Here is a 23016-nt window from a genome sequence, read left to right on the forward strand (position 1 = left end):
CTACCTTTTCTCCCTTCACCGACCTTATGTTCCTTGGCTTCCCTGGGTCCTGGACTTGCTTCCAGTTATCAGACATTGAGATAAATTGACTATGCTTAAAGAAGCAGAGAGGAAACCAAGGCCCAGCAACTAAGCAACATGTGGAGTCAGAAAAAGCCTTAGCAGCACTACAGCATCTCTAATGAACTTGATTTATTGTTAGAGTTGAAGGCAGCTCCATTACAGCAGCTGAGAACTAGAGCAGGGAAATGTGGGGAGGAGCAGAGCACAGCAGCACGGGGAGGGTGGGAACTAGGAAGAACACAGGCGGGCTCATTTTGATTCCCAGTCGTTTGGCAGAGAAGCCGAGCCCTGATGAGCGTCTGGATCTCTCAGTCCAGCAGTAGTCTGGCAGGACTGCTCATTGGCTTGCTTGGGGTGAGGCCCTCTCCTGAGATGGTATTTTCAGCCTGTTTTTTTCTCACTCAGTAGGAGTTAAGCTTTAGCTCAGCTTCCTCTCCCTTTCCTTCCTCCCTCTCATTTTCCCCAAGTCCTCTGGCATGGCCTCCACCTCCCAGATCCTCTCTGTCCAAGAGTTTGGGGCTAGAAAGGCAGCCAGCGTTCCCATTTCAGCTGCAGGATGGTATAGTGGAATGTTGGGGGAGTCACACATTGCTGGGGTGTCAAATGTTGGGATGTCAGGCAGTGGCTTATTTTTAACCCATTACACACCAGGCCACAGTAGATGACCACATGCAGAGAAGCCAAGCAGGGGATGAGAAAGGATCAGGATAACTGGAATGGGTAGGTGAAAACTTCAATAGGTGAGGGAGCTTGGAAAATTCTGGGTTTGGGGCTGGGCTCCCCTTGCCCCTTTGTGCTGCCCAGTAGGCCTGGTCTGGTCACAGCTTTGGGAGGTGAATGGCATGAAGCAAGGACTGGGAGGATAAGCTCCTTTCTTCTCTCACCAGTATGTTGGACAAAAGAGCTTCAAGTTTTGGATTGAGACATTCAGATACGGAGGGAAGCAGTGGGACAGTGTAGCAGCAGTGTACCCCAGACCCCTGCTGGAACCCAGACCCTGGTGGCTAAGCGGATGGGAGGTGAAGGGTGCAGCTCTGGGCACCTCACTGACAGTATTCTGCCCCCAGGTCACATAAGTTACTATTGGAAATCCTTCCTTGGGATGCTAAATAAATAAAGAGGTCCCCAGGGTGGGGATATGATCTCCCTTCATGAGGGAGGAGGTTGTGCTCTGAGACCCATCCTAACTCCCCACCCAGTGACAGCATTTGGCTGTGCTAGGAGAGGGTATCACTCCAGGGTCCCCAGATATCAGATGACCTCCTATCCTAATTTTGTGCCCTCCCCCTGTCCTATCTGTTACCTTTGGTTTTGAGACTCCTCTCAGGTATGGATGAGGGGAAGGGACAACCCTTCCCATTTGGCCCAGCCCAAGTCCCCACAAGACATCCTGTCCCCTCCCCTCTCCTTCCCCAGCTCCCTTGTCTCCCAACCCCAAAGGACTCAGCAGTAGCCATTCTCTAAGGGAGCTGGGGGAGCAGATCCTTGGGGAAGGAGAGGGGTTCTTTCAGAACTCAATCTTGCAGGCTGGGAAGGACTCATCCTGCATGACCACGGTGCTGCTGCTCGCCAGGACCAGGACATTCAGTTGCTGCTGCTGCTCATGAGTCTGTTGGTACCACTCACGAGTCACCTCCGTATCATGAGTAGGGATCAGAGTCACCTAGGGGAGAGAGAAGACATGCCTGATGTGAGACTGTGAAGGGAAGGTTAGTGAGGGGGATGGGACACCTGATGGTCCAGGAAGTAGTCCCGCTGCCCATAGAAAGGGTTCAGTCCTGTTTTTTGGCTTTCAGCTTGGAGGAGGCAAAGGTGCAACTTTCTTCTGTTATCCCGAATCCGACACTAGCCACCTCCACCATGCCACCAAAGTTCAACCCCAACAAGACCAAAGCTGTATATCTGAGGTACACCCACAGGGAAGTCAATGCCACATCTGCCCTGGCCCCCAAGCCCCCTGGGCCTGTCTCCAAAAAAGGTCGGTCGTGACATCACCAAAGCAACTGGTGATTGGAAGGGTCTGAGGATTACAGTGAAACTGACCATTCAGAACAGACAGACCCAGATAGAGGGAGGGCCTTCTGCCTCTGCCCTGATTGTCAAAGCCTTCAAAGAACTGCTATGAGACAGAAAGAAGCAAACAAACCAACGAAAAAATTAGGCACAGTGGAAAATAATCACTTTTGATGAGACTGTCAACATTGCCCGACAGATGCAGCACCAATCTTTAGCTAGAGAACTCTCTGGAACCATTAAAGAGATCCTGGGGACTGCCCAGTCTGTGGGCTGCAGTGTTGATGGCTGCCACCCTCATGACATCGTAAATGACATCAACAGTGGTGCACTCAGATGCCTGGCCAGTTAAGAACTACAAAGGAAAGTATTTCAATTAAAGATCATTTGATAAATAAATAAATACATAAATGGCTCAGTCCTTTTATGGTCAAAGACTATGTTCCACTATTGCCTCTGAGTAAGCTTTGACCGGATTACCTCCTTGACATCTGTTGCCACTCACCTGAAGATTCTCCCCCCACTGGGCCTTGCCCTCCAGCAGGGCATCCAATACAGCTCGGCTGGGCTCGCCATTGGCGGGGTCGTTCCCACTGACCACATAGTAGGAAGCACGCACTCGTCGGAAGAAGTCAAGGTCAGCAGTCTTGCCACTGCAGTGATTCGGGATATAGGCGAGATCCACATATACAGGGGGGCCAGAGCCACCCTTGGAACCCAAGCCCGCTGTAGAGACAAGCCAGGACTCATTGTAGAGGGAAAGTAGGCTGCTTTTGGCAACCTTCTCCCTCCTTCCCTTCCTCCCACTCCTGGAGCCTTAGACCAGCCACACCCAGCCCCAATCCACAATCTCTCCTACTTTCCACATCATACTTACTCGGCCCTGCCTTGAGTCCATTGAGTAGGCCTTTGGACATGGGGCTGTGGCCATCCTTTTCCTCTGCTGGGGTGGCCTGGCTTGGAGTGCTACGTGGCCGGGGTGGGACCCGGGATGCTCGATCTGCAGGCCCCTTACCAGGCGTGGGTGAGCGTTTCCCCCGAAGATCCAGGCGCCGTGCAGGAGATGCTGGCTTGGCCCTGCCCGGCGCCCTGCGTCCTACTCTCCCCTGTGCCTTCTCCTTTTCCCGTAGCCTCTCTACCCTTCCAGACTCTGAGCTGAGCCCCTCAGGATCAGCCATGCACACATCAGGGCGGGGAGGGGATGGACGGGGGTCAGGCTGGGGGATAGGAGGTGGGTCATGGCCAGGCCTGGGATGGTGAGCTCCGCTGACCCCCCCAGCTTTGTCCACAGGCAGAAAGTCTCCATCTTCATCTGAGTCAAGGGCTGCCTCAGCTGTGATGGATGGACACTCCTCGGTTTCTGGTGGAACATCAGAATCTGACTGTGAGGAGCCTGAGTCACTGGCTGACGTCGGGGGTGTCTCATCTGCCACAGGACATGGGCCCCCTGTGGCTCCAGGGCCCCCCACCCGGCGTCTGCCCCCTTTCCCTACCAGCTGCGCTTCCTCAGTTGAGAGGTCACTGTCATTTGTGGACTGGGGCAGAGGCGGGTTCAAGAAGGATGGGGAGAGCTCCCCACGGTGGGGCAGGGGCTCAGGGGCACATCCCTGGGGTCCAGACTCCATCTGAGGGGAGACACTTCTAGGTCGGCCACCAGAGGTTCCTCCAGGGCACAGTGGCTGCTCAGGTGAGAGCAACGTGTCTGGCTGGGAGCTGCCCTCAACTCCCTCAGTCCAGGCCCCATGTTCCCAGGCAGGGTAGCCTTCAGCCTCTTTTTTCCCAGCCTTGGCTGGGGCAAGGTCTGGGGTGTTGGGGCTGGTTTCAGTTGGACCATTGGTGGCACAATCCCCAGAAGAATCCTGGAAGGAGCCTGACTTCTTGGTGGCTGCCACCGAGCACTCCAAGCGGCAGGACAGGGAGCCATCAAACATGTCTCCAGACACACTTGGAGGCAGAGCAGGGTCCAAGTCCAGTGATGCTGGAGGTGCCGGGCTCTGAGGAGTGAGGTCCCAAAGGCTGCGGGCAGCTGCTTCCATTCTTGGGACCAGCTCTACAGACTCCTGTTCTGCGGTGTCCAGACTGGGAGGGAAGCGCTCAGCCACACTTGAAACCACAGGTGTGGTAGCCTCAGAGGAGGAGCCCTCAGACAGGGCTGGTGAGGCAGGTCGTGGCAGATTAGAGAGGAGAGGGGCCCCAGGAGAGCTGGGTGATGGGAGCTGGGGCAGCGAGGAGTCCAGGCTGGGGGCCTTGGTCACTTCTAGGTACTCATCATGCTGGGCTCTGGTGGGAGGCCCTGGAGCCAGAGCCAGAGCTCTGTCCCCAGAGAAGGCAAGGGAGCCACAGGGTGCTGAGCGGGGTTCAGCAGGAGAGGGCAGCTGGGGAGGAGCTGGCTGCAATGAGGAGAAACCAAAGGCTGAAGCAGGGAAATCCAGGCTGGGTCGGGCCGGACCCAGGTGTGAGTCCAAGGTAGGGCTGGTATGTGCCTCGCTTTCAGGCCACAGTTTAGGGAGCCCCTCAGAGCTGGGGTGAGGGGGACTTGGGGACTGGGCCTCTTTCTCTGGCTGCTCCAGAGCACCCTTCTCTAGCTCTGAGTCACTAATGCTGTCATCCCAGTGACTCCGGCCTGATTCCTTAGGGGATGGTGTTTTCCTATCTGTGCTACAGCTCAGGATGTTACCATTAAGATGGGGGCTTGGGCCTTTACTCAGGGGGATAGGAGCACGGGGGGGTATTGCAGGGGGGATGAGGCTGGGCTCCACACTTGGCCCTGGATCAGGCACCTGCCTAGGTGGTATGGTGGGTCCCACCAAGGCTGCATAGCTGAAGGATGGGGTGTCGAATTGGAGGCTCTTGGGCGAGACAGGAGACGAAAGCTCCTTCTCTGCAGATGTGTTTCGGCCAGCAGCCTCCTCCTTGGTTGAGATGTGCGTGGACCAATCCCTAGCTGCTCCAAGAGGAGGTTCCCTGGTGGGGCATGCGGGACCAAGCCCAGTAAGCATCATCTGCTCATAGATGTCCGCATACTGAAAGCTTCTCTCATCAGGGTAGGGCGTGGGCTCTCTCTGCTCTGGCTCCGTCTGCTCAGGCTCCTTGGTGGCATGGCTCTCGCTGGCCTCTGGGATCTTTGAGCTGTGGGGGCTGCTGTCAGGAGCCCCAGACTGACCTTCTTCTTCCCTTTTCCCTTCAGCCTTGCGGTAGTCCTTCCCAAGGGGAGAATATGGTCCACCTTCCAACTCAGCTGCCCCCTCCTGCACTGCAGCCACCACACTGTCATACTCAGCTTTGCCCCAGGAGAAGGGTGCAGGAGCATGCGGCTCAGGGGCAGAGGATGGGGGTGCGGGAGCTGGGGAGAGGGGTGCAGGGGGCAGGGGCCTGTCCTTGGGCACCCACGGTGGGATGTCAGCGAGCCATGAGGGGGTGGAAGGTTCATTCCTCATGGGTTGCATGGGCTGACGCTCTGGGATAGGGCTCTCTCGTCCAGGGGTTGGAGGAACCCTCTGTCCAGCCATCTCAGGTGGGGAAGCTGGAGGAGATATGATCTCAAAAGGGGAACGGGTAAGCTTGTCTTCTTCCTCTGGTGGCAGCCCAACTGGTGACTCAGCAAGCCACCGTTCCACCTCCAACCCCTTCTGTGAGGAGGGCTTCTGGAAACCCTTGAATTCTGAGGCCCAGGGGCTCTGGGGCATGTGCTCCAAGGGGGGCACTTCTTGCTCATCATCTGGCCCCTCGTCAAGGAAAGTGCTCTCCCGCTCCTCAGTGTACCGTGGCCGGGCCCCCTGGCCATCCAGCTCATGAGGAAACCAGACCTTCCGCTCACAGCTCAGTTCCCTCCAGTATGTGTCCTGTTCCAGGGTCACATCCTCGCTGCCCCTCCAATAACTGTCCTCCTGCTCAGTAGCTGTGCCCTCCCATGTCCGGGTGGGCTCTTTCTGTTCTCCAACTGGCTCCCCTCTGTTTGGAGACACTTCTTGCCACTCCCGGGCTACATCCTTCTCCTTGCAGTATTTCTTTTCCTGCTCCCAGGCCTTGTCCTCCTGCACTGGGCTCTCTTCCGACCCCAGAGCTTCGGTCTTTTCCAGCAGAGCTTCTTCCTTCTGTTCCACATCCTCAACTTTTTCTGAAGAATCTTCCTCTTGGATATCCACTCGTTTCATGGTTTTCTCCTGCACTGGACTCTCCTGCTCCTGAGTTTTGTCCTTCTCTTCCAGAGCTTTATCTTTCTGTTTAAGAAGAGCCTTATTGTTTTGTTCCAGGGCTTCATCCTTCTGTCCTAAGGCCCAGTAATTTTGTTCTAAGGCCTGATCCTTCTTTTCCAAGCCTTTGTCCTTCCGTTCCTGGGTCTTGTCCCTCTGTTCAGGGACCTTGTCCTCTGGAACCTTGTCTTTATGGTCAAAGTCTCTGACCTTTTGTTCTAAGGTTTCATCTTTCTCTTTTGGGGCCACATACTCCTGTTCCAGGGCCTTATCCTTTGGTTCTAAGTCTCTGTCTTTTTGTTCTAAGTCTCTGTCTTTTGGTTCGAGGGCCTTGTCCTTCTTTTCCAAGGCTGTGTCCCTTTGCCCTAAGTCTCTGACTTTTTGTTCTAAAGACTTATCCTGCTGTTCCACAGCTTTGTTCTCTTCTTCCAGAGCCTCACCTTTTTGGTGGATGGCTGTACCCTTCTGCACTGTAACAATATCCCTTTGCTCCAGAGATCTGTTCTGCTGCAGGACTTCATCCTCTGGCTCTGGGGTTCTGTTTTTCAACTCTGGAGCTTTACTTTCCCACTTCATGGCAATGTCTTCCATGGCAGGGCTTGGCAAAGACTCCAGACTCTTGGTGAGGGAGCTATCAGGTGTCAGAATGTGTTCTCCAGGGCTTGTGATCACTTCAAGTGAGTGCTTCCCATCTCCCAAAAGTGTCGAGTGAGAGAAGGAGCTGGCAGGTAATTTTCCATCAGGGCTCTCATCTGTGATGTCTCTCTGTGCAGAGTATCCAGCATTCCTATCCATGGGAGGTGACACTGTGGCTGTAGAGGGTTCTGGAATAGACATGGGGGCTAGGTGCTGAGAGGTGTCCTCTGCCTGCATCAGAGGCTCCTTTTCTTCCTTTCCAAGGTTTAGATGCCCAAACTGGAGGGTGCCAAGGCTCTCTGGGGAGAGCTGCTTAGAAGAGATATCCAGAGAGGTCTCCTTGCTGGGACTCTCTTCTGAGAGAGAAAGTGACCGGGTGTCTTCTGGAGATACCTGTGGCCAAAGGTCTTTTTGTAGGTGCTGCTCTGTCAGGCCACAGGGAGACCTGGGGATGGCTTCCTGGTTGGCAATGTCTGGGGAGACCACGCTGAGGACAGAGAGGGACTCTGCATCATCAGAGGAGAGGCTTTGGTCGGGAAATGGTACTTCAGCTTTCTGAGGTTCGCTAGGTTCTTGAAGTGATGTCCTCAAATCTCCCGGAAGGGCTTCCATTCCTAGAATTGGGCCAGTGGGCTCTCGTGCCTCCACCGTCTCAAAGACTATTGCTTTATCCTGTTCTGGCAACAGTTGGATGGTGTAGCCTGTATGTCCCCCAACAATACTCATGGCTACTTCCTGAGCCTGGGGACTCCTGGGAGAAGGCACCTGTTCCCCCTCCTCTAGTGTGTCCTCTTCAGGCCCTGGCTTGGCTGTCTTCTCTGCAGAATCGTCCTTGCCCACACCTGGTGTACGCCTAGTGTCCCCCCAGGAGCCTGCTTCCTGAAAGTCTTGGGGCTCAGACTTCTCTTCCACTGGGGACTGATGAAAGGGTGTGTGGGTAGCACTGGGTGGGCCTGATGGCGGAGGAGAGGCCATCTTCACTGTGCTGTCATCTGGGCTGAGGCAGCGCTCCTCCAGTTCTCCGAGGGATGGCTCCCCCGGATAAAGGGTGTGCCCAGGAGCACCAAACACTGGGGTTCCATATTGACTGGGAAGTTTCTCAGGCATCTCTGCCTTTGCAATCTCCGCTTTCTCTTCCACAGCTCTTTCTCCAGGCAAGGCCCTCCCTACAACCTCTTCTCTCTTCTCTGACTCTCCAGTCACAGAGAAATCCTCACAAGGTGGTGATTTGAAGCCCTTGTCTTCCTCTAGTGAGGAGGTGGGTGAGATGGTACCCGCTGATGGCACATAGTCCAAGCCCTGAGTGGCTTCAGTGCGGGATGACGGGATGCTTGTGACTGTGTCAAGCAGCAGAGAACTCTTGCCTGTCTCCTCTGTCTGGGGAGCTGTGAGTGAAGCCACAGACTGGTCCTCAGCCACAGATGTGGCAAAGGAAGAAAGCTTGTCACACTCAGTGATAGAGGTAGCCGAGGACACGTGTTCCTCTTCAGCCAAAGGGGCAGCCACCATGTTGGGAGGGTAGGTGAGTTCAGTCTCTGGTGCTCCATACCCTTTGCTGGAGGTGACAGGAACAACACTGTCTGCGGGCTGCCTGGCCTCAAAGGGGCTGGGATCTTCAGGCCCAGGGAGGTCATATGCACTTGTAGGAAATCTAGGTGGAGCTGGGCGCTCCTCCGGCTCATCGTGGATCTCCTCATCTGAGATGGTTTGCTCTGTCTCTGAGTAACCAGGGATTGTCTCATCCTGGATGTAAGAGATGTGCTCAGTGGCTCCTGCAGGAGTGGCCAGGCTGCTTAGGAATGACGAGGTCTCTTTCTCAGGGGCCTTGCCCTGGAGTCCCAGTTCCCGGCCCCCAAGAGCCCCCATGCTCCGTGGAGTTACTTTCAAGACTTCCTGCATACGTTTTTGGTAAAAACCTTCAGCCTTTGTCTCTTCCTCTTCCTCTTCTTCTGAAGGGTGCAACTCCTCCATTTCTTCTAACTCAGCCTTCTCTATCACATCCTCCTTTACCTCAGGTTCACTTTCCTCTCTGGCTTCTGTTCTATCAGGGAGCCTCTCTGATTCTTTCTGCTTCTTTTCCTCCCAGGTATCTTTCTCTTCCTCTGTTTCAACCCCAGAGTTTGGGCCTCTATCCTTGCTGCCTTGTTCATCAGGGATGTCTGGGACAACCTCTTTCTCCTTTACCACAGTCTTTTCTTGTTCCAGCCCTGGAACAGAGGGTAGTATCCCCTGGGCAGCTGTGCTTGGGAGTCCCTCCTCTGCAGTATCTGCAGGGAGAGGTTTCTGTCCTAGTCCTGTGTCCCTTTGTTCAGTCAGCAACCTCCTCTCCTCACGCTTCATCTCCTCAAAGTCCTGTGTGAGATCCTCTGGTGAAGAGAGGACCAGCTCCCTGTGCCCACTGACAGTTGGAAGTGGTACAGCCCCCTTCTGGGCTGGGGGTGTCCGGGGCTCAGAAGACAGCTCCTTCTCCCCACGGGCAGCCCGGCTCTTATCCACCTTAACTCTTCCAGGGGCCTTGGCTTTGTAGAGAGTCTTACGTACCTCAGGGGTAAAGGGCTTCAGGTCTGGCTTGGAAATCTTCTTGACCTCAGGTTTAGTATCTTTCCTCTTCTCCTCTTTCTTGGCATCTTTCTTCTCCTCCTTCCTACCTTCATCTTTCTTGAGATCCTTCCGCTCCTTCTTGATCTCCTTTTTTTCTTTGTCTTTTTTCTCTTCCAGCTTTGATATCTTTTCTTTCAGGTGCTTCTTCCCCACCTTGTCTTTGATCAGCTTTCGCTTCTCGGCCCTTAATGCCTCACTTGACTCTGTCCTCACCCTTTCAAGCTTGGCAGGCTTTTCTGGGGGCTTCTCAGACAATTCCTTTACCTTCTTCTCTGTCTTGGCTAACTCTTTGGCCAGTTCTGAGCGGGCCTCCTTGGCTCCCTCTTCTGCCACTTCCTCACGTTTGGCCAGTTTGCTCACAGCTGTCTTAGTAGTGGCCTTGAGGCTCTCCTTGCTGTCAGCCCGCTGTTTTATTTTGCTGGGTTTGAGGTTGGCAGGCACAGCCCCAGCAGACAGGTCCTTTTGTGTGGCCACAGGGTAGCGTAGGAAGTCCAGGTGCCGAAGTTTTTCCAGGCCCTCCAAGATCTTGTTCTGGGGAGCATTCCCTGGAAAAAGTACACGCACAATCTTCTCAGTGGGGTTGGCTGGCAGCCAGACCACCAGAGCAGTAATAGAGGTCAGGTAGGGCACCGAGATCTCCGCCTCCTTTCCATTAGCTAGCACAATGCCTGTCTTAGCTTTGCTATTGCCTGCCCACTTCTGCATGAGGAACTGCATCTCCTTGCTGTCCTTGACAGGGTTGAGGACGTACATGTCCAGCCGGCCCACACCCATCTTATGAAAGAGGGTCAGTGGCTCAATGGTGTTGCTGACCACACGGTACAGAGGCTCAGCCTGGATGCCCAGGCGGTTTAGGTGCTGCAGAGTGAGGCAGGCCTCCTCAATGCTGCGCTTGGCCTTCCGGGAGGCATCAGGCAGTCGCAGTTTATCAGGCACATTGAAGAAGACAACTCCAAGCTCAGGGGAGATGAGGTTCTTCACCCAGTCGCTGTAGCTGCTGGAGCCCTGGGACTGCTCCTCCTCCAGTTCTGCCACTTTGCGCTGCAGGAGTCCATTGATGCCTGGCAGGTTGTCTGCCCCGATGTGTGTGAGCAGCACCGAGTCAATGCGGTCCAGGTGCCGCACCAGCTTCCAGAAGCAGGACTTGCGATCAGAGCCACCATCCACTAGGATATTGAAACCATTAACAGCAAAAAGGGCAGAGTCCCCTCGGCCTCCAGGGAAGATGTAGCAGCAAGGTTTGGAGAGCTTGAGGAAGCCCCCTGAGGTAGGGGGCTCTAGCAGATCAAAGGGGGACGGCACATCCACGGTCTCAGAGACATACTCGGAGAACTCAGCCACACCATCCATGGTGGGCAGCGTGGGCTCAGGGTTTAGTCGGAGATGCAGTGTCTCTTGGGAACTGGATAGTCCCAGATGGCTCCAATCACCCTCCCCTAAGCAGGACACGGTGAGGAAGGCCTGGATCCCAGGGTCTCTATTGCTCAGCAATTGGGCAATCTAGAGTAATGGGAGATAGAAGGCTGATCAGGTCATTGGGGTTGTCTTAATCTGACTCAGATTCAGTCTGCTAATCACCACCACTCTCCAAGGTAATCTACCTTTCTGCCAGAACCACCAAAGGTCAAGCAATATGAGGTTTTTCCCTTCCTTGGATCCCTCCCCACAGCTCTAGTCCTATCCCATATTCTCTTCCTCCCAGACATACAGACATGGAACTTACCTCTGGGTGGTGTAGAACCTGGACAAAGTTTTGATAGGAGTAGGTACCACTCTGTAAGATGAGGTCTCCCCCTGGCTCTAAACTTTGCCCACTCAAGATCAGTAGTTTGTGAGCTGATGGGCTGCTAAGGAGATGGTGAACCTAGGATGGAAGGAGCGGTGTGGTCACAGATGTAAGAAACCCAGGGAATGTCACTAAATGTTCCTGGTTTCCCCTCAGTACTGCAAGGACATGTTACCCACTGATAGCCCCATAACACCTCCAGAATGAGGCTGGAGACTGTTAAGGCAGCTTGGATGACAGAGAAAGAATGGTTCAAACCCAAGTCCAGAAATTCTTGGCCTTACAGTAGGAGTACTAGGAAGGATAAGTTACAACACTTTCAAACCAGGCCCTCGTGGCAAGGCCTGGCCTTACCTCAGAGCTGATGCTGTCGGCACTGGGGTTTACCAGGATGATGGTTTCTAGAATCTCACTCTGGTGGGAGAGAGTCCTCTGGCCTGAGGGAGAGATGCAGGGGTTTATACTGAAGACAGTGGGCATAGATTAAAATAGGCATTTTGCGGGGCAGGAGGGAAAACAATGCATTATTGGAAAATGGGGCTTAACAGAAAGAGAAGCCTCGCTACTCATAGATCCACCACTTTCGATATTACTGACAAAGGGCAAGGGACTGGCTTTTCTAGCCCTTCCCTTCCTGGGTTTCCTCCTCTCCGCTTCCACACAGTATATCTTCTCCTTCCCTTCAACTGCCACACCCTCTGCCTGGAACTCCAGTCTCTGACTGCCTCGTTGACAAGAAGCTTTTGTTCCTCTAGAGCACTATGCTCCTGGTGCTGCCTGGGGAGAGGGGGCTCAGCTGGAGGGAGGGCTCTTGGGACTTGATCCATACTCAGCTCTCTCCTCTCTAGCCTACATCTGCCTTGGGCTTTCATGCCAGCAGAGTGCCTGGAAATTAAGAGATGAGCACTTCTGTGCAGTGTTTTCAGATTCCCCATCCTTCTTTCCAACCCCCATCCAAGGCCAGAATTCCCATTCCAAAAGACTAAGAGAGGTCTGCACTATCTAAACTTCTGGGGTTTTATGATTCAAAGTATAGAGATAGGACTAAAACTTCTTGTTCTGTTCGCTGGTTCCTCAGAGGCCAAGCGTGCAATCACGACCGTACCCAATCACATTGTTCCCACCACCAAAGGTTTCACAGCTCCCTCTCCCACCTCACCTTCATGTCCCCAGGCTCCACAGAGGCCTGGTTCACAACCCATCCCTCCTGAACAGCTTCTCCTTTCATCCTTGCCCCTCTCCTATTGGCCTTCTGCCATGGACAGGGGAGTTAGCAGTTCAAAAAAAGAAACAAATAAAGGCAATACAATAATCAACCAATGGCCCTGGATGGGTGGCTCAGTTGATTGGAGCATGATCCCGTGCACCAAAATGTTGTGGGTTCTATCTGCACTCATAGGAGGCAACCAATCGATGTTTCTATCTCCCCTTCCTCTCTCTCTCAAATCAATAAACATATCATCAGGTGAGAAGTTAAAATGTCTACATGTCCCTCCCCTGTGCCTAATTCCTTTAAAAAAAAAAATCAACCAATGAATACATAAATAAGTGGAACAACAAATAGATATTTCTCTCTCTCTCCCCTCTTCCTCTCTTTAAAAAAAAAAAGGAAGGAAAGATTGAGTGTTCCCCTAGCCATTCTCCAGTCTCACAGGAAACACCAAGCGAGGCAGCAAAGAATATGGAAGGTTAAGATAGAAGATACTTAAGGAGGATGCTCCCATGCCCTGTTCCTGCCCTTGCCAATTGCAGCACATAGTGGAGTTACCTCACGAACAGAGAGCTGAACAGATGGCCTGGGGAGTGGGCTATCTGGAGGATACTGGTGGGGGGGCTCATAATCTTCCACCTGAGATCCTCCTCTGTGACCCAGCTCTCTCCTCTTTCTGGGGCTCTGACCCGAGGAGCCTAGGACCAGGGCCTTTGTTAAGTGGAAGCGCCTTGGTACCAGGATCAGGCAGATCTGGCAGCGAGGGGCTGCAGTTGCAGCTGCAGGGGAGGTTAATTATGGAGGGTGTCAGAACAAACCCCATGTAGGGTGGCTGGTGCCCACAAGGAGTTCAGGCGTTCTCTTCTATTCACTTGGGAACTGAGGGAAGCTTTGAGGTCAGTTCAGAGGAAGACGGGCAGGGCTGGGGCAGGTGAGGGACATCATAGTTCAGGGAGCAGCTAGCCCTAGGCTAGCTCTAAGTAGTTTGTATTTAGACGGGCAATTCCTACCCTAGCCCCCACCCCTGTACACACCACAAGGTTGTACATTTGACCTAGGAGACTCAGAGAGAGAAATATCTGTGGCAGAGACTGATTTGTTTCCGATCTATGACTACCCCTCCTAATCTATCATTCCTTGCAGCCCTCTGTTTATAAACATCAGACTTCACTGATTCCAGTTCCTGTCTTGGTGCAACAACCCCTCCCTCAGCCAAGTGTTCTCCAGTTCTGACTGGCAGCTACATGGTTTATACACCCTGTGCTCCTCCTTTTCAGGCCTAGGAGGAAGCACTGTTTCTCTCTTCTACTCCTCCAGCAATCCCACCAAACGGAATGGACTGTTTTTCTTTTCCTTTGGAGAGGACGCCTTGTGAGTCAGGGTCACTTCCCTTGGCCAGTGATGGGGCGGGGGTAGGCTGCGGGTGCTGAGGCTGAGTCGGCAGGAGGGCAGGTGTCTCCGCAGTGAGGCAGAGGGGAGGGGGGGCCGCTCCGGCAGCTGCAGTTTGCCGCAGTGTGTGAGTGTGTGTGAGTGTGCGCACTGAGCTCAGGCTCCAGCTCCGCCCCCACCCCCACCCCAGCATGACAAGTCATTTTCTTGGCTGCCTATGCATGGGGGGTAGGGAGGGGGGAACTCAAAGAGGGAGAAGAAACTGGCTCCTCTATTCAAGAGCCCCCATCTTGGGAAGAGAAGCAGAGATGAGGTGGGGGTGGGGCTGAGACTGGGAACCAGTGTGGGGTTGACAAGGCTGGGAATGCAGGGCAGCTGCTCTGGAGGGAGTGCTCGTAATCTCCAGAGTGGCCTCTCTATCTCCAGAGGGAGCCAGAAAGGGCTGGGGGAGCTTAGAGTCCCAATCTCAAGCTAGTCTCAGGGAAGGGGGTGCGGCGAGCCCACTGCAAATAGGGTGGTTTGTGAAGAGGTGCGTGCCACGTCTTAATGACCCTTTCCCCCCTTCTTTTCCAGGATGTCCCCCACCTTCCCTTACTTGGCAAAAACTCACTGTCCTGCTCACCCCCAGCGTAGGAGCAGCTGAGCAATTGAGGAGCTGACACCCAGAGACCCTCCCATTAGGTACATCCCCGTAACATCTGCCTTTCCCTCAGATTCTTCTGCCCCAGCCCAAAGACACAGCCCCAAACTCTTCCAGCAACCAGGCTGCCAGGAAGAGCCAGTGACACCACCCTCTGCTGCTGCCCCTAGGCTGATGTCTCCCAGCCCAGCCCAGCCTGAGCGGTGGACTGTCACCGTCCTGGCCTCATTGGCCTCTGTCTGGTTCTGGGTCCAGAGTGGCCCCAAAGCCAGTAATGTTCTTCTTTCTCTGTTCCCTCACCCTGCCCACCCCACTGGTCCAGATTCAGGCACACCGATTAGACATCAACTCCATTCTCGTTACCCTCATCCCACCTCCCTATCCCAGTATCCCCGACTCCCCACGCCAACCCTTGGGTTCGGTTCCGTTCTTACCCTGGGTGTGGGATGGAGCCCCTCAGGGAGGCTGAAGCTCCGGCCTGAGCCGGCAGCTTCAGGGAAGAGTCTGCAGCACTTAGGGTGGGAGTGGGGGGGGGGCGGGGGCGCTTGATGGCGAGGGCGGCGCCGGGGCGGGGATGAGAGGCTAGTCCGTGACGAGGCACTGGAGAGTTAACTGTTTCTTTGCCTACCCGATGTCAGTGCTCTGGTGTCTCTCCTGGGCTCTGGGGCGGCAGTGCGGGGGGCGGGCGGGGGGCGGGTCTGAGCGGTTGTCTAGCAGCTCAAAGAGCTAGGGAGCAGGGCCCACAGAACCCTTTTCCCCCAACCATGCTTAGTCAAGAAATACTCTTAGCATCAGCGAAAATACCAAAGCCCTTTGCTATGGCACTTTGTGGGGGATATAGGGGGTAAGGGCTGCCTGGGCCCTCCCCTTCTCTCAGGGACCATCTGGCGCTTTTCCCCTCAGACCCTGGGAGTGACCTTCAATCCCTGGAGGAACGGGAGACAAAGGGACTGGGGGCCTGAAAGCAAGGAGTCCTAGGGGTGAGGGGAGTGCTCGAGCTGAAGGCTGGGGATGGGGCTTGCGCTGAGCTCTGCCGGCTTCTGAGCCTCAGCTGCAGAAACCAGGGGAAGGCAGAAATAAGTCTCGTTTTAGGTTGGAGGGTAGTTTGAAATTCTAGAGTGGACACATAGTCCTAGACAATCTGAGGTGGGGCACAGAAACACTGGGAGCATGCAATTCTGTGCCAGTGCAGCACAGCACAGTAACCACCATGGCACTGATACTAGGAGTTCTTGGGTTATTGGGTATAAAGAGGCAGGGTGCTTTCTGCCTTTCAGTGAAAGAGTTAACAAGGACCAAAGAGGATCACCAAAGAGGATCACCAGGGCCCCAGTAAGCAAGATTTCTTACTATAGGCCAATTAGTAAATGTAACATAAATTCATTTTGGATTTTAAAAAAATCTAATAATGACTTTGTAGAGTGTTGGGTCCCTGTTCTCTCCTTGTCTCTGCAATTTTCTATGTCTCTGATGTCTCTGTCTTATACTATCCTTTTTTTTTTTTAAGTCTTCAACGGAGGACATTTTTTCTTTGCTTTAGAGAGACAGAGAGACAGAGACAGAGACACATCCTGTGAGAGAGAAACATTTCAAACCCGCAACTCGGTTTCCATCCACAGGATGAAGCTCCAACCAACTGAGCCACACTGGCCAGGGCTCTCTTATACTATCTTAGTCCTGCTAATGTTGGCCTTGTTTCCCTTAGTCTCTCTACCCAGGCTGAGTTCTCTACCTCTGTCTCGTATTTAGTTACATGCTTTAGGATTCAAAGGGAGGACCTGGAGAGCTCTAGCACTGAGTTCCAACCCGATGATGCTCATGCTCCCACAAAGCTCTTCCCTGCCCTCTTCCTTGCCACCAACCTTCCCAAGGCCTGGCGAACTCCTAAAGCCTTCCACACATTGACATCCATCCACTCACACTCCAGTACCAGCCCCACCCTTGCCCCAGGCTGCCAAGAATTGTTTTTGAAGGTCAGAGAAGCCAAAATAGTCTCTGCTCTCAGCATCACCCCCTCCCCCTGAAACTGCCACCAGAGTAGAGGAGAGCTGAGTCACCAGTACTGGGGGGCGGGGGGGGGGGGAGCACAGAGGGGGAGGAATCTTTGCTCGGATCCAGGGATGCAAAGCAGCAACATGGCAACAGCCCCGTTTGGATATAGGAAGCCATCTGCAGAGTTACACAACACAAACCAGGCTGAGTTCCGAGCATCACAAAAGGGGAACACCTTCCTCCTGCAGCTTCATACTTTTTATTTCCTTCTATTTCCTCTCTGCTTTCTAGGTCTCTCTGAGGTATGCTAAGAGGTATATTGAGTAGACATTGGCTTGAGGACAAAATAATATTTCCCACCCCAATGCAGAGCCCACCCTTATTCTCAGCTGCTACCCCCAAGGGCCACGCCCTGGGCATAGTTCCAACTCACAGTGGAGTTTTCCTTCAGCTCTCACTGCCTGAACAGCCACCCACCACAACCAAACCTTCACCTCCTGTGTTCCTAGGCTCTGTTGCAATAAAATAGAGATACCAAAAAAGAGAATGAGGCCTGAGATCAGACACAAAATGAGAGCCAAAGTCCTGGATTTGAGACCTGTCTCTACCATTTTACTAATAACAACTCACTTAACCTCTCTGAAAGCTTACTTTCTGAACTGTAAAATGAGTATAATATTAGTACCATTCTCTAGTAATGCTGTGAGGGGTGAAGGGCATACAAGATGAAAAAGTGCTTCATTCCTAGAATCCTAAACTTGCAATGCACAAATGCCACTGGAAATCTCTCTCCTTTTTGTAGAAAGTTTACGAGAGGCCATCTAAGTGATAAAGGAAATCCTAAATCAGAATTTCAAACCAGACCAACTCTGGAGTACCCTTATCTTCCAGGTAAACCCAGAACTGGAAGTGCCCACAGGAAAGGACTTCAAATACTATTCATGTCACTGCTTTCCTATTTTAGACAGCAATGCAAAGTTGTAGAGGACAATGAGCTGCTCTCTTATTGCTAATTCAGAATGGCTTTCATGTTTGAAGGTAACAGAACTAGCACTTCCTGAGCGCATCAGTGGTAATTGAGAGTTACACAGAAGACCCCCAAACTGGCCCTTCCGCCAGTGTGCTTTAGAATCCAAGAATATCGATCATGGATTATAAATTATGAAGCCCTCTCCCCCTTCCTTTAGGTGCCCAGTATTAGTAGTATCAGAGTGTTATTTAAACTCAGTTTTCCATGGTCTTAATAGTTTCTGAGTTTGTTTTATAATATTTGGAAGCTCCAGCTTTTTGTAGGGGTTAGAAAGGAAGGCTACAAGTCACCATTAGAGACTGACTACCTGGTGCAGAATTCACCTAGGAAAGCCATTACCAGATTTGACCACTAGGAGGAGCTGGACCACTGACTCTCCTTTTCCTAGCTTGTGAGGGTGTGGAGGGGGAAGGTGCACTCTCCCTGTCACTGTAGGGTACATTTTTGTCCCCTTTCTAAGCAGTTCAGCTGAGGGCTTAAGGAGAAGTGAGAGAAATGGTGGCCCAGCCTGTGGGGTAAACAGAAAAAGTCATAAGGTAAAAACATATCTCCTTGAGCCCATCCTAGCAGCCTGATTCCCATTGCCTCCCCATTAAAGGGAGGCTGAAGGGAGGGGCAGTGTCTGCAGCTGCTCTAGGATGACTGTTGGTAGTTTGTGGGGACAGCTGAAAAAGGAGCCAGCAGGGGTGGGGCTGTGGCTGTCTTGAGCCATGTGGGTTTTTCCAGGAAATTCTCCACTATTCTCCAGGGACACAGATGGGCCACCAAAAAAATGTCCACACCTAAAAAAATTCAGTAGGCTAAAGTAAGCCCCAATCTTGAGTGTATGACCCTAAGCCCCTTGAGGACACCATGACATAACTCTTAAATTGAAAAGATCTAGTAGGTGTTTATATATCAATGCTTGTTTCTGAGAGGTCCCTGAGCTTAACTATGCATCTCCCTGTAAAGCATCTTTCCAAGTATCTCCGAATCTTAATTTAAAAATAGCTAAGTATTTTGGTTTAACTTCTGTACATTTATACATCATTCTAGAAAGCAGCCTAATCTTAAGCCTCTGTGGCCAAAAGGACAGGTAAGAGAATATTATTAACAATATTAAGATAATATTATTAATAATAAGATAAATTATTAACATCAGCAGATATTTCCCAACCTTCAATTCAGTCATAAATTTCATCTGCCCTCATCCCATCTTGCACCAAAGCTCCAAGGAATAATAAGTGCTAAAACTATAGATTTCCAATCATCAGTGCTAACGGGGGAAGCCATGACACGAGGGTAATTCTAAGCAGAAGGCAGTCTTAAAACAGTGAGTGGCTAGCTTCACAGGAAGCCAGTCACATCAAGAAGATGCCAGCCTCACCTTTTTAAAATGCTGCACATATTCCTAGGATAATAAAGCATTAGACATATTCAGCTTGTCTTCTCTCTCCAGGAGCATCTCCAGAGGAGTCGGTGATTGGGGAAATGACCAAAGATGTGGCAGTTAGCAGGAGGAGTGGGAAGAGGAGGGGATGAGACTATCTACTATATTGAATGATTGAGAATCCTCTATATAAGATATGAATTTAGTCATGTGATGCAGTAACTGTTGAGTTGGATGGATTTTATATTCCATAAAGTCATTGGCACATGGACTGGTGTGTCAACATTTACCAAAAACATAACCAAAATGTCCAACACTTTTATAATGGGATGTAGGGTTTTCTGCAGTCTCCCTACAGATACTGTCATGGAATGATAGTTCCCAGAATATTATTTTCTCAAATACCTGACCCATTTCTCCCACTCAGCAGAATGGCAAACTGCATCCTGTGAACTTTGATCTCATAGTCAAACCTCAAAGTGTGACTAGCTCTTGTAGCAGTAAATTCAAGAGAACCTTCTTCCACCCTGAATTTGATGGTGCTCATCGCCTTTTGTACCAGATTTCTGCTCTGCTCTGCAGATCTCTTGGCTGTGCCAAAGAAGGAAATGGATGCTCTGGAACCTGAAGAGCAGGCTGTACACCCTGAGGGACAGTTCTAAGCAAGGATCTGGGAGTGCAAAGTGGGGTACTCAAGGGTGTCTGTAAAGAGAAGTAAGGAAGCTGGGGTTCACAGAAAGGGGAACACAGAAAAGAGAGTAAATTTGTGCATGGGAGGTGATTGATTGTTCATGAGAAGTACCTTGTTTCCTTAGTGCATGTCAACAGATGTCTACAAACCAGCCTCTTCCCAGGTAAAATTACATTCTCCTGGCTGCTTCCACCATCATACCATCTCTCTTCAAAGTGTACTGGTATGTAAGGATAGCTATGGAGCTTTACAACTTTACTGTGAGGAGTCCCTCCCTTCTCCCCAACCCAAATCTCCCACAAGGCCAGCTCTGCCAGGGAGAGTGGACCTCTGCTCTTCAGTGATCAACCCTCACCCAAAGGACTGAGACAAATGACACTAATCCTAACCTTTGACCTCTGAAGAGAAGTGAGCTAGGTGCCGGGTGATGAAGAGTTTCAGTTGTTGGTTCAGATCAAAGGATGTTAAGTCAATGTTCCAGGAGAGAATCCCTGTGAGAGAAAAAGAAACAAAGTCGGCTCTAGATAAGGTCAGAGAGGTTGGACTTCAGGGAGCACTTCCAAGCTTGCAGGAGGGGTAAGGAGAGGGAGAGGATAAGGATCGCCGCCATGATCAGCCTCACCGATGTCTTTAAGACAGGTTGTTAGTGCCTATGTTTATCTCCCATCATGTACTTTTCTTGGGCTTTGCCTGAGCCAAAGGGAGAGGGGCAGAGTTTAGGCTAAATTTGGTAATTACTAGTGAGTTTGTATGTAGGAATTTTCTTGCAGAGTTGCTCATTTGTGATAGAAGTGACACCCAAGGACCTATTCCCAGATACTGGGGGCTGCCTTCACTGTTTTTACAGCTAAGTAGGATTCTGGATTCTCCTTCTATGCCCCCCTCCTTGCCTCCACCCCTTCGAGACTTACTTCCACCCGCAGGTGGCTCCGCAGCACTGCGCCACTGGCTGGCAACTGGGGAGGGAGGTGAGGACTGAGGAGCTTGTGGCCACAAAGGTCACTCTCTCAGGTTGGCCGCCCACACTGGGAGATGTGAGATTTGTCCGCAGCATTCAGAAAGCACCCTGTGCCTGTTCAGGGACCCTAAAGAAGAAACTAAGGTAGGGACATGGACTTTTTCTTCAAGGGAAGGTGAGGACTTTCAGGACATCTGAACCGAGACACTGCGGGAGAAAGGGTGTGACCAGAGTGGACCCAGGGGCTGCACAGAGCTACCCTGCCTCAGGGAGATTGCGGAACGCCACGGGGTGTGCGGGAAGGATGGGGAAGCGAGATGTTTGTTGGCAGCTCGGGAGGATACGGACGCTTGACAAGGAAGATGCAGGTGACAGGGGCTGGTGATTCAGATTAACAGGGCGCGCGGATTTCAGGAAGTGCCCAGTAGGGATGGAGGATGCAGACGTACGCTCTGGGAGGTAAATGCAGATGGCGGAGAAGCTCGGGATGGAGGATGTCCCGAGCACAGCCAAGAGAGCGGCTCACCTTGTTCAAGGTGGGCCCGCACGGCCCTCAGCTGACTCTCAGTACCGATATCGCCGATCACGATGAGCAAAGAGTGTTTCCGCAGGTCCCAGCGTGCCGCCGCCACCGCGGCTCTGACCTCGCACAGCGGCTCCTTGGGGCTTTGGAACAGCGGTGAGCCCAGGCTTGGGAGCCCCAGCCCGGGACTTGTCTCCATGGTAACGCCGCGTGGCCACCGCGGCCCAGCCTCGGTCTCCATGGAAACTCCGTAGGCATGCTAGACCGGCGGCGTCCGCTGCAGGGAGAGTGCGCGCGGTTCTTAAAGGCCCGCGGCAGGAGCCGCTCATTGGCTGCTGCCTGTCAGGAGGCGGAGCACTGGCGCCGCAGGGGCCGGGCTGCGGCTGACACTCTGGGCTCTGCGGTCGCGCTCGGCCGGGGGCTTAGGGTGGTCTCGTCCTTCCTCGCCAACTTGTTCTCCAGGGAAGCTCCCACTCCAACTTGACAGGGGTGGAGGTTCTGAGGGGTCAGGCGGAGGGGCGAGATGATTGCTTGGGCGACGGAACAACCTTCTAGATAGGATGTTTCCCCTATACATGCTATTTGGCAATTCCGCAACCTTCCCCGAACTGAAGGAGCCATCTTGTCCCTGTCTCAGTTTTGTATCGTTGTCTCCACCTGTGTCATTGTGTCTGTGTTATCATTGTCCGGTGCTTTTTTTTGTTGTTGTTTGTTTGTTTGTTTCTGCCTGCCAGGGTCTTAGACTCCATCCTCGATTTCCCTGTCCTCCTTGTCCTAGCCCCTGGGAGTGCTCTGGAAGGCTGCGCAGTATTGGAGGGACAGGATGACCTTCCGGCCTTGAGTCCCTGGTGAGTTGTTATTCCGAAGATAGTGGTTGGCTAGTCTCCATCAATGCTGAGTGCAGGACTAAGATGCAGTGAGCTCAGACTGCAGCAAGGGGGATATGAGTGAAACCCAGGAAAGACCTTCCCATCTACAGGTAATGTGTGTGACACAGTGAGTTGAGTAACCTTGGGGGACTGTGTCATTACTTCCCCCTGGAAATTTTTAAAACTGAAGGGACAATATTTGAACCAAGGAAGAGGTTGAGCCTTCCAAAACCAAAGAACCAGGATTTGGGGAAAAGGACGAAGGAGGCTGCCACTGTTTTATGTCTCACTGGAACATCCTTGTAAAAATGGTGTGTGCTATAAGTCTACCCGCATCCATTTCTCAGCATGTCCCCACCACTTACTCTGCACTTCAGCTCTTTTACCCAGGACATTGATCATTCTGTACGTGTAAGCATCAGACAGAGAGCCTGTCTTTCACCTAGGACTCCAGCAGCACTTTTTTGGATCCCATTTGCCTTACATTTGGGAGATGGTGCCTGGTGGAAAGCAGCACATTACCTGATTGAGCAAAGGATGCCTGAGAGCATGTTCTGATCCACTTCCTCTCTGGAGGCCCTGAGGAGGTTTGGACAGTGTCTGCATGTTAAGTACCTCACAGCAATCCTCTGCCCTATAATGGAGCATGTGTTGTAGCAAAATAGCCAGAACATTTTGCAATCAATTTGGACATTATCCTACATGAGACTGATATAATATTATATGTCAATTACATCTCAAAAAGAAATTGGACATGGCCTTGACAATCCTTTTTGTAGCAGAGAGGGAGAAATAAGAGGACTGGCAGAGTATCAGATGGTGGGGGCGCCTCACCCTATATGACACAGGACAATGTTTTGCTACACTTCTGCCTCACCGTTTGAAGGTTCCAATCTGGCAAAGAGTATGGAGAGAGGTTCAGGCCTCTTCTGTAATCAGAAAAGAGTGCCAGAATAAGTAGTAGGGAGAGGAAGGGGGCAGTTTCTCTAGCAACTGTAGAGCTGAGACCTTTAACTAGCACTGGGCCTCAGCATAAGGATCAGCAGCAGTTAA

General features: G+C 52.2%; 1 protein-coding gene and 1 pseudogene across 3 annotated transcripts; one reads left to right on the top strand and one right to left on the bottom strand.

The window, feature by feature from the left end:
- Positions 1–177: 177 nt before the first annotated feature.
- On the bottom strand, positions 178–21335 carry MAP1A (microtubule associated protein 1A). 3 transcript variants are annotated; one of them, XM_054565504.1, is made up of 7 exons: positions 21098–21335; positions 20003–20104; positions 11647–11729; positions 11230–11370; positions 2954–11006; positions 2582–2802; positions 178–1726 (listed from the first exon to the last, which is right to left on the bottom strand). In XM_054565504.1, the coding sequence occupies exons 1-7, from the start codon at positions 21333–21335 to the stop codon at positions 1571–1573; spliced, it is 8994 nt and encodes a 2997-aa protein (XP_054421479.1). In that variant the 3' UTR covers positions 178–1570. The 3 variants fall into 3 exon arrangements, with proteins under 3 accessions (XP_054421479.1, XP_054421481.1, XP_054421480.1); XM_054565505.1 differs by having other exon boundaries at positions 1587–1726; positions 2582–2729; positions 21098–21221; XM_054565506.1 differs by lacking the exons at positions 11647–11729; positions 20003–20104; positions 21098–21335 and adding an exon at positions 14966–15015.
- Positions 1909–2480, top strand: LOC129064301 (60S ribosomal protein L12-like; annotated as a pseudogene).
- Positions 21336–23016: the final 1681 nt, after the last annotated feature.

This window comes from Pteronotus mesoamericanus, unplaced genomic scaffold, assembly GCF_021234165.1.
Source record: "Pteronotus mesoamericanus isolate MK-2021 breed Mesoamerican mustached bat unplaced genomic scaffold, CSHL_Meso_final contig_164, whole genome shotgun sequence".
Taxonomy (NCBI): domain Eukaryota; kingdom Metazoa; phylum Chordata; class Mammalia; order Chiroptera; family Mormoopidae; genus Pteronotus; species Pteronotus mesoamericanus.

Excerpts from the sequence above, each read along its gene's own strand:
- MAP1A (XM_054565504.1), bottom strand. The coding sequence starts at position 21,335 with ATGGAGACCGAGGCTGGGCCGCGGTGGCCACGCGGCGTTACCATGGAG. Across the intron at positions 11,730-20,002 it reads CTTCTCTTCAGAGGTCAAAG|GCCAGAGGACTCTCTCCCAC; the intron begins GTTAGGATTAGT and ends TCTCTCCCTCAG. Across the intron at positions 2,803-2,953 it reads TGGACTCAAGGCAGGGCCGA|CGGGCTTGGGTTCCAAGGGT; the intron begins GTAAGTATGATG and ends TTGTCTCTACAG.